General features: G+C 34.6%; 2 protein-coding genes across 2 annotated transcripts in view; one reads left to right on the plus strand and one right to left on the minus strand.

The window, feature by feature from the left end:
* Nucleotides 1–566: 566 nt before the first annotated feature.
* On the plus strand, nt 567–3,548 carry LOC108686195 (methylcrotonoyl-CoA carboxylase beta chain, mitochondrial). Its single transcript, XM_018191347.1, has 9 exons — nt 567–763; nt 1,002–1,255; nt 1,331–1,602; nt 1,812–1,959; nt 2,024–2,439; nt 2,535–2,669; nt 2,747–2,883; nt 2,947–3,032; nt 3,099–3,548. Exons 1-9 carry the CDS (start codon nt 641–643, stop codon nt 3,214–3,216), a joined length of 1,689 nt encoding a protein of 562 aa, XP_018046836.1. The 5' UTR covers nt 567–640; the 3' UTR covers nt 3,217–3,548.
* Nucleotides 3,549–3,792: 244 nt separating this feature from the next.
* Nucleotides 3,793–10,766, minus strand: part of LOC108686256 — a 26,173-nt gene continuing 19,199 nt past the window's right edge. The window contains exons 2-8 of the mRNA XM_018191465.1: nt 10,591–10,692; nt 10,404–10,513; nt 9,870–10,045; nt 5,883–6,113; nt 5,216–5,363; nt 4,900–5,044; nt 3,793–4,799 (exon numbers count right to left, since the gene is read on the minus strand). Coding sequence (XP_018046954.1) covers nt 4,552–4,799; nt 4,900–5,044; nt 5,216–5,363; nt 5,883–6,113; nt 9,870–10,045; nt 10,404–10,513; nt 10,591–10,692 — 1,160 coding nt within the window. The 3' untranslated portion in view covers nt 3,793–4,551. The remainder of the gene's footprint in view (nt 4,800–4,899; nt 5,045–5,215; nt 5,364–5,882; nt 6,114–9,869; nt 10,046–10,403; nt 10,514–10,590; nt 10,693–10,766) is intronic.

Raw genomic sequence — 10,766 nt, forward strand, 5'->3', positions numbered from 1 at the left:
TTATTTAACTTCTTAGTTAATACATCTTAATTTTGAATGTCATTACTATATACATGTTGGGTCATTCGTTGTTCTGGATTAATTTTCATTATTTTTACAAGCATATAAAAATTATTATACGATTTTTACGTATATTTTGACATGTTTAGAAAATACTTGTAAAGTTGTATATTTGTAATAAATTATATATGCTCTTTATGGAAATAAATCAGGTACGCCTGATGGAAGTAAATCGCTGAAATCTCTGAAATACATCTATCAAATTAATAGAGATTTTAATGATTTCAGCAATTTATTTTCATCAAAAATACCGAAAAAAAATGGATATTGTTGTGTAGTTTGCATCCACTTCTTCAGAGGGCAGTGATATGCAGAGGCATTTTGTGGTTACAGGAAAAAGACTCTTATGTCCTCTCTTAGGTTTCTCTCTGATCTATTCGTACGCATCGACACGCACAGATACGTATGTGTGTGCAAGTAGCGGCAAGTGGCCGAGTCATCGCGATAAGAAGACGTTACACGAATCTTCTATGTGTTCAGAAGTTTTCAAGTTTGATATCTTCGATTGACATGTTACAATAATTTACAACGTGCCAATTGTTGTCGATTGTCATTTTCCTCTTGGCGGTAAAAAATATTTATGAATAACATGTTACAGAGAAATCGTTATTTATTGAGGTATTTTCGACCCTTCGTGAAATTTTATCATGAGGAGGCGTCTGTTATCGGCACTACGCCGGATACCAGCTCACCAGTGTATCAGGTTAGGAAGTACATTTATATATTTTTGTTTCATTATTTTTATAACTATAGTTGCGCCACTTCTCTTAAAAATGCAATACTATCATAATGTCAATTATGTAAAAATTAATATTTGATATTATGAATAACATTGAGTTTCTTGCTTTAATTATACACATTTTGTAATATAAATGAATTGCATGTTTGCAAATATGTATTGTATATGTATTGTATATGTATAATTATTTTTAATATTACAGGAGAATTATATGCAAATGAAAAACCTTATTGATCAATTGAAAAACACTGTGGAGAAAATAGTTGAAGGTGGTGGACAGAAAGCCAGAGACAGACATACAAGCAAAGGAAAACTTTTAGCTCGAGAACGGATAAATACTCTTTTGGATAAGAATTCGCCTTTTCTAGAATTTTCACAATTAGCAGGGTATCAGATGTATGGCGAGGAAGAGGTGCCAGCAGGTGGAATTATTACTGGTATTGGAAGAATAGAAGGGTATGGATGAGGGTCATGGATAACAAAATTAATTTAGATTCTTTTGGAATCAGCACTTTAAATGTCTTGTTTTAGCACTGAATGTATAATAATTGCGAATGATCCTACTGTAAAGGCTGGTACATATTATCCTATTACGATCAAGAAGCAATTACGAGCTCAAGAAATTGCAGAGGAAAATATATTACCTTGCATTTATTTGGTTGATAGTGGAGGAGCAAATTTACCCAGACAGGATGATGTATTTGCAGATAAAATGCACTTTGGCAGAACCTTTTATAATCAAGCAAACATGAGTGCTAAAGGAATAGCTCAAATCGCAGTGATTTTGGGAAGTTGCACAGCAGGTTTGTCGTTATTTTGTTGAATTTGTTAGAGTGGAGTCACCTTAAAAAGTTAAAATTGGGTCAGTATTAAAAAAAATGGCTCAATTTTTAATCTGTAAGAATAAAATTTTATTCTTTAGAATGAGATTCGCTCCAAATTTTTAGAGAGTATTGATATCATCAATACATTAATTTTTTTATGTGATTTATTATTTGTATAATTGTTATAGGTGGTGCATACGTTCCTGCTATGGCAGATGAGAATATTATTGTTGGCAATCAAGGTACAATATTTTTAGCTGGCCCACCATTGGTAAAGGCTTCAACTGGTGAAGAAGTTTCAGCAGAGGATTTAGGTGGAGCTGTGCTTCATTGTCGGTAATTATTTTAAACGCTATGTATATAGACGTTTATAAATGCTTAGTTGTAATTAAAATTTTAGACAGTCTGGCGTAACCGATCATTACGCGATAGACGATACGCATGCTTTGTATCTCGCGCGTCGAATTGTGAGAGATTTAAATTTGCAACCGCCTATGGATGTAAAAATCAGTAAAAACATTGAGCTGCCTGTGCATGCCATTGATGATATCTATGGCATCGTCGGAACGAATCTAAAACGTCCATATGATGTAAAAGAAGTCATCGCGAGGATCGTGGATGGTTCGAAATTTCACGAATTTAAAGCTCAATACGGCGAAACATTAGTCACTGGATTCGCCAAGATTTATGGCTATCCTGTTGGCATAGTCGCGAACAATGGTATATTATTTTCGGAAAGTGCTCTGAAGGGAACTCATTTTGTGCAACTTTGCGCTCAAAGAAAAATCCCTCTTATTTTTCTGCAAAATATTACTGGTAGGCATATTACTTGAACGCCATTTATATGTTAATTTTTTAAAAATTCGCGCATTAAGAGAGCAAAATATAAATGTACAAGTTTATGAATATAGGTTTTATGGTGGGTAGAGACGCAGAATTGGGAGGTATTGCCAAAAATGGTGCCAAAATGGTAACAGCAGTAGCATGCGCACAGGTACCAAAGATCACAGTAATAATCGGAGGATCTTATGGAGCTGGGAATTACGGTATTTTTTCTTTAGCTATTTTAATATTTTTTTTTTAAGAGAAAGAAAAAGAATTTAAAGTAATACAATTTGAATAGGAATGTGTGGTCGATCTTATTCTCCACGTTTCCTTTATTGTTGGCCAAATGCTAGAATATCTGTAATGGGAGGAGAACAAGCAGCCAGCGTATTAGCGCAAATCACAAAAGATCAACGTGCGAGAGAGGGCAAACAGGTGTGATTTTTGTTAACTTTTGTTTCTTCAACATTCACATATGAATGTATTTCAATTTTGCAGTGGACTCAAGAAGAAGAAGAGAATCTCAAGAATCCGATTATAAAACAGTTCGAAAAGGAAGGCAATCCTTATTATTCTAGTGCTAGGTAAATTATTGTTATTATATACAAAAAATATTAATTTTGTATTATGAATATTCTAATATTTTTTAGATTATGGGATGACGGTGTGATTGATCCGGTGGACACGCGAGTCGTACTCGGTTTGAGTTTGTCTGCGAGTCTGAATGCGCCTATACCTGATTCTAAATTTGGAATATTTCGAATGTAATATAAGTACAGAAACGTATGAAAGTATACCTTGAAAATACTCCATATTATTCTTCAACTTTGTCTCTTTATACATATACATATACATAAATCAAGTCGTATTTTGTAAAAATATTTTTTTATCATTAATATTAAATTCGAAATTTTCCAAATGTAATATAAGTATATAGAAATGTATGAAAGTATAGCTTGAAAGTACTCTACATTATTGTTAAATTTTATATAAATTTATATCTGATATATAGATATTATAAATCAAAAATTATATTTTGTAAAAGAAATATTTTTTGTTAAATCGTTATACATTCCAAATATATATTTTATTATATTTTACGCTGTTGATTTATAATGCTTGTTTATAATTTTATGTTTATATTCCTTGCAAATGCAATCCCTGAAATTTGCTACTTACGATATATTGTTATTTTTAATAACATAAAACGTGCATTATACTTTGGTTTAATACAATTGGCTAAAATTCTTCAAAGATAAAGGAAAAGATGGATGCATTCTTTATTTCATTTGTAATGAATATATGAAGAGATAATTTAATTATGATTAAAAGATATTCATTATATTATATCTGCTATCGATTTATATATTTATTTAACGTAATAATTACACTGAGATTACAAATACGCAATTAATAATTACTTAGTAATTAATTAAGTCGCATTTTAATATTACACCTCGTCGCACGACTAGGTCTTCATCTTTCTCCGCTCGCAAAGGCCAATTTTCTTTTGGCAGTTACTCAATCAAGAGATACAGCAGTTACTTATGATATAATTAAAAAAGTATAATAAAACTAAAAATTGATACGTCGTGATTGAAAATTCGGCGGTCGCAGAACGGAGAAATCATACGTTACTGTTTATTATGTTAACGCCATTAATTCACTTTTTTAAGCTTTTTTTTTTAATTTTAAATTCGATAATTTTATTTTATCGAATTCATTGTCTAGTACATTTGATTCTCATTAAATATACTTTAGTATCACGCATAAAGATATTTTAATATGGACGGCAGTTTTTTACATTGAAGACACAAGTTTCCTCTTGAGAAAATTATTGCGCTTGGAACATCAACATTTTAAATCAAATTTCAGTGCTCTTCTAGACACATATAGACATATTTTGATTATATACAGTCTATGATCACAATATAATTAGTGATTTGCGATTATGACATATCGACATCTCTCGATTATTAATGAGCAAGTTAACTATAATTTCCAAAAGCGGCACTCTCATTTTTTTTCACGTTTTTAATATATCGCAGACTGCGTTTTATTTACAGTTAGCAATTATTTGTCAGGAAACATAAATCTCATTCTCTATAGGAGTTTGTAAAAGCAAAGAAAAATCAGAAGGAGAGATAAGTTCAATGTACTACATGAGGAACCATTGAGTACCACTTCGGTGACTTTATATTTAAACTGTTCCTTTATTTCCTCCGCGAGAAACGCTCTTTCGTGCGTTCTGATTGTCGTCGGATCGGATTGCTCCCTAACTTCTTCGGCGATCACTGCCCTCTCTTTCGTGTTTGTTCTGTTTTTTCCCTTTCTGATGAATCCCGAAAATACTAGCAACACAGTATAAGATGTATGTACACATCGTAATAGAAGCCATAAACACGATAATTATTCAAACGTTCATTTACTTTACGAGATGAAGATATATACCTGGATCAATCATGATGTCATCCACGGAATCGACCTTGATGAACGTCGACATGGTTACCTCGAATAATTTATTCTTGTCAGTGCTGGACATTTCAATGGCTCGCCTTTTTCTGCCGAAACCGACTTGACCGTTGCTGCATTCAATCTGAAATAAACATATGTTTTAATAAACTCATTGAAAGGACGGTAAATAGTGACATCGAATGAAGAGAAAAAATAAGAGATAAGAACCATTGTAAATGGTATAATTTAATTAAAAAATCGCTTGTTTAATAATTGAGCACTAAAGAATGATGAAAGAATGATGAAAACATACCCCAGGACATTTATCCAAACAGACGTTAACAGTACCGCGGAACTGAACGTAAGTACTTTCGGGGAACTTGAAGGCTCGGAATTTCGCCGTCAGGAAGTCACCATCCACAGTGTTGAAATTTTCGAACAAATAAGGATCGACGGAGCACCTGCGCGAAAATTATGCTATGTTTTATGACATACAAAATGATGTTTTTTTCAATTATAAGAAATTTGACTGATAAGAATACATCAAATACGAGAAAGAATTCTATTTTTGGTCGAAGTAGATCTTGGTGCTTAATATTTGTACGCAAATTTTTGCAAATACATTTTTTAGTTCTATATACTGCGCATTGATTCAGACTTGAAACGCAATCATAAACCTGGGACCTGAAATATTAATATCTCAAATTAAATTAATCAATTTAATAATGATGCTAATAAGTATTTTAAAAATCTATAAAGAACATTTATTATTAAATTGATGAGCAATTTAACTTGGGATATTAATTAATATTTTAGTTTAAATTTGTGATTGCTGGTGTTTGCAAAAATTTGCATATATTTTGTAATATTATTAAGATTCTATCTGATATCTGATTGAAAATATGATTGAAAATGAAATTCTTTCTTTTATATGATATATCTTCAATTGCGCTGCAACAGCATCAACATGGATCAATTACCCGTTAATAATAATCGTTTCTTCCTGCGTCTTGGTGTCGGTGACCAACATGTAAGTCACCAGCAGGCCGTATATCGGCGCTGAATCGTTGTCCAAAAATATTTCCATCTGCAACGGCGTACCAGGACTGACATTAAGCTCTCCGGTCACCAAAACTCCACCCTGCCTCACTCCAACGCCGAGGATAGGAACTGGTGCCGCTCCCGAAATTTCCTCACGTATATCGATCACTCTAAAACAAATAAATAAATTCATTAAAAATCCGAAGATTCCTTAGAAACTATAAATACCAGATATAAACAAGTGCTATTTAAAAACGATATTTATAATAAGCTTTTAAGTTGACTTCAAATAATATATTTCTAGAAACTTTTTGTAAGCTTTTCTTCTTTATAATTTAGACTTTCTTTACAGATGCAATGCGCCTTAATTTATAGATTCAACTGTTATGAATCGCTTAAAACTTAAATCTATTATTGATTGTCACATGTCGAATCCATAATGAACTGCATGACAAACGGAAAGAATAAAAAAAAAACCGCAAGGTCACAATTGCCTACTTTCCAAATGAAGTCATGAGAGCGAGCACCTGACCGATGCGGTGATCAATGTTGCGTATCCAAATATGCAATTCCAAACCAGCGGCAGTTTGTACACGCCAAAGAACATCACGATGACCTACGATGCCATCGCAGTTATCTCCATAGGAAGATTCGACCCACTTTATGGTTTTTGTGCAAAATCGCGGAAGATTATGCGCGACCCGAGCACGATCTACTTTAACGAAAAAAAAAGCAATTCATTCGTGCATGCTCGTTATATTTTCCGCATACGTAAATCAATTCTAAGCCGGTATACATGTGCTCCAGTTCGTGCAAGCTCATCTCTGTTGCTTCCGCGACGTTATGGCATCATAGTTATGCGGGCGGCATATATCGTTGAAATCACGTGCAGTGACAGACGAAGTAATGAAGACGAATGTTTACCAGAATGGATAGACCGTGAAATTACCAGACTGCGAAGAACTCAAACACGGCAAAGAGGAGGAGCGAGATCCTGGTAGATCAAGTTCTCTTTAAAATAAAAAGTTTGCGCTCACACCTGATGAGCATAGGATGAGCATATTCGATAACAAGATATCAGGTACATCGGGAATCATTAGTCATTATTATGATAGTAACTCGTGTTATTTTACATGATTTCCTTCTTGTAAATCGTTTTCCTTTTTCAACACAGAATAAGCTTTGTTAAACTGCTTTTCGACGCGTGACGACCTTTCGCATACGCATACAATTACAACATAAAAACTGCTTAATTACATGACTTATTTTCTATTGAAAGGGACACGGGATGTGCCAGGCATGTTCATTGCAGAGAGAAATTCATTCGAGTATTCGAGCCGTCGTTAGTCGTTAGCTCGAGGAATGCTTACAATTTCTTGTATTTAAGTGTCCGCTTAAATTTTCTTCAGAAAAGAGAAGGACTAACAATTATACTTTATAAATTAATTAGATTCATCTCGGAATACAAAAAAGTACGCATAATGCAAAAGTCGTGCAGTTTTATCAATTTAAAGAGATTTTAGATCACGCGACTCGGATTCGAGATTGTCGCATAGTACAATGTCGCTATTTAATAATTCAACAACAGAGATTATTGTTGTGAAATTGACGTATAATTTATGAAACGTTTTATAAAACGTTTACAATTATTTTAACATAAAAAAAAGAATAATATAATAGAACCTATATGTTTTTGTATTTAAAAGTTTCTAAAATGGAAAAATATTTTTGAAATATCAAAATTATAATTAAGCAACAGAAACATTAAAAATATTGTATAACATTTTATTATAAATATTTTTGAAAAAGGAGACTCCAGGGGAGTCATCCGCCATGAATTAGAATCTCGACGGCCGTCGCGATAAAAATTCCTCGCTATGTTTTCTTGAGAGCATGTCTCCGGAGGGTACTTGAAGAATGTCGACCGACGAAGCGACTTTCGTTCAGGAGAAGACAAGAGATCTACCGACAAACTTCTCTTCTCTCTCTAATACTTTGGCCAATGTTAAAATCGCTCACACGCTCATGTTGTGGCTTTTCCACCATCTGTATAAAGAAACCGTTGGGCAATGAACTTTTTGTCGTATGTCGCACCATAAAATCGAGTCTCTCATAGTGTCACCGTATGTCTCAACTATATATATACAGAATGTTCCGCTATTAAATTTCTCGGCGAGCTTAATAAGTATCTACTTAATGTCGATCTCCCCTTTGGAAAAAGATTTCGTGAGAGGCCGTCACTTGCGTTGTGACCGTTTAGCATTCAGCTTCAAATTCCTTGGCATCTACTCAAATGATAATTCTAGAATTCACTTGAATCTGAGGCTGAAGGAAGAATTTGTTATTTAATCACGTCGCGGAAGCTCATTTCCATAATCAACGTTTATTCCTTCCATCTTCCTATGCCGAGCTATACATCGCAACGTCTCTTTTGCCGTGCTCGATGCAATTTTCCCTGTATCTCAATCGTCGGCCATTCCTCGTCTATTTCTGCGTACTCACGTCGAATCGCACGTTTCCCTGGAGTAAACCGTAGATCAGGTGAAATAGCACGGCACGAGCTGGATGTGAGTGACCCGTCAAACGATTTTCGAGGCGAAGAAACGAAAAAAACAGGAATGCCGATTATAGGCTTCGCGGATTGAAATATATTACTGGTTTTCCAGCAGCTGCAACATGCGTTCGACCCGTTGTGCAAATAAATCAGACGGCTGCATCCTCGACTCGCTTACAAATTATGAACTCCCAATGATAACTCCCGCAGTGGTCTAACTGGCTTTCTGCATGTATATTCAGGTCAGGTGGGACGTTTATTCGTTCGAATGTGGATCGGTCAATCGTTTTGCAATCATCGAATTTTCCACACAATTTTGCCGTTCTCAATAAAGTTTTATAACCGTCTGTCTTATAGGATTATGCAGATCGACGACCAGTTTTATTTTTTCGGCGGGAAGTCGCCGGCTCGCCCGTTTACCGATTGAAAAAAAAATTTTTTCGACATGCCCTAGAAGATCGCCTGATAATAAATTTAATGAAACATAGTTAATACCCGTTTTGTGAAGCTAACGGCGTAAACAAGCTCTACATTTATGATGATGCGGGAAATGATAACATTTATATTCCATTTGGGTGGCGCAGATGTAATTGCACTTCATTATACAACTTAAAATTATTTATTATATAGCATCATTTCGAGATATGAAATAATAATATAAAAGTCTTTCAGAATTTTTTGTCGGAGATAAACGGAAGAAGGCGTGTATCGCTTAACAAACTGTGTATTCTCGCTTTGCTGTTATCTTTAGTAACAAAAACATCGATTGGGAAGCAAGCAATCTAACATGATGAATGTTCTTGTTTTAAATAGTCTGTAATAAAGCATGGCTAATCAATAATAAATGGTGTTTTCTGCAAAACTAGACTCATTGACCCGATAGGATGCGATTGTGATGTTCGCCAAAACGGCAGATCAGACTTCCGTACGAAGAGGAATTTTTCTCTCACACTTGTGCTCGAGAGGCGCAACTTCCGGGTAATTAAACTCACTCGTTTGCCCACGTCGAGGGATCATTTCGTACGAGGAAAGTGTGAGAGAGTCTTGTCTATCGTACGACGCGATTAACACCATCGAATGACTGGCGAGAAATGAAAAGCTGCGAGGTCCGAGAATCTCTTGGGACTGCTAAGTCAATCTAATAGATTTGATAAATATCGCGCTCATTAGCAGGATGCGCCTCCTTGCGATTTCTTTTATTTACGTTACTCACAATCTTCGACTTTATTACGTGTTATTACTTGTGCCACGATGAATTACGTATATTTATCGCAGCAACAAAGCGAATGCGATTGCGCTCGCATCATGACGAATGCCGGATACTTCGTGTCATAATATCAAACGTTTTAATGTCGAATGATTGATGACTTACTCAGGTTCCTGAAAGCCCGCCGGAAGAACACTCCGCCGTACCGCCGTATGATTGGCCACGATGGCGATTTCTGGCTCTACGATAACTTCGGTGATTACGCATTTCACCGTGAACGTGTGTTTGCTGGAATCCGCAGGCTCCTCTACTATAACTCGATGATAGTACATCTTTTGACCCTGTGTCATCAAAATTTATAATCTCAATACAACGACGCTATATCCCGTATTATATAAACGCAAGAATTTCCGTGTAACGTTAACCCTTCGAAGATGACGAAGGATCTGTTGGACTCACTCAATTAATCTCTGATTATTAAACAATTCAATTTTTTAAGTAATATTACAAATTTAGATTATTCAGATTTTTATACGAGTTTAGTTTTACCATCTTGGTTCCTTGAAATTAATTAGTTTTAATTAACATAAATCGAATGGGCTTTAAAGATTTTCATCAGATCCAAAATTAAAATGAAATGTAATATGTAATATGCACAATAGTTTGAGACCGGAGTATTATGTAAAATAAAATTATTACCGTGACTTTGTTGACGACTCTCGTGATGCCGCACCGTAACATGTCCTGTTCCAGCAAGGATAATTTAAACGTCGCTACGCCATCGTGAAACTGCGGCTTACAAGCCTCGTCTGCAAAAGAAATTCGATGTAAGTCATAATTATGATTTATGTGCAGCGTCTAAGGTAAAACGTTCAAATATATTCACCCGGAAAATGTTTGAATTGTTGGAGATATATCTTCGCTTGTGGACTACTCCTCACTATATCCACTTCCATCAATTGCTTGGTACATCTTACTTTGCTTTGCACTGAAATGTAAATATAAATATTCTATAAGAGACGTGAAAACAGTTTTGCAATTTATATATTTATATATATATAT

This window comes from Atta colombica, unplaced genomic scaffold, assembly GCF_001594045.1.
Source record: "Atta colombica isolate Treedump-2 unplaced genomic scaffold, Acol1.0 scaffold166, whole genome shotgun sequence".
Classification (NCBI taxonomy): Eukaryota; Metazoa; Arthropoda; class Insecta; order Hymenoptera; family Formicidae; genus Atta; species Atta colombica.

Coding starts and splice junctions, on each gene's coding strand:
- LOC108686195 (XM_018191347.1), top strand. CDS start 641: ATGAATAACATGTTACAGAGAAATCGTTATTTATTGAGGTATTTTCGA. Junction 764..1,001: donor CCAGCTCACCAGTGTATCAG/GTTAGGAAGTAC, acceptor TTAATATTACAG/GAGAATTATATGCAAATGAA. Junction 1,960..2,023: donor GGAGCTGTGCTTCATTGTCG/GTAATTATTTTA, acceptor TTAAAATTTTAG/ACAGTCTGGCGTAACCGATC.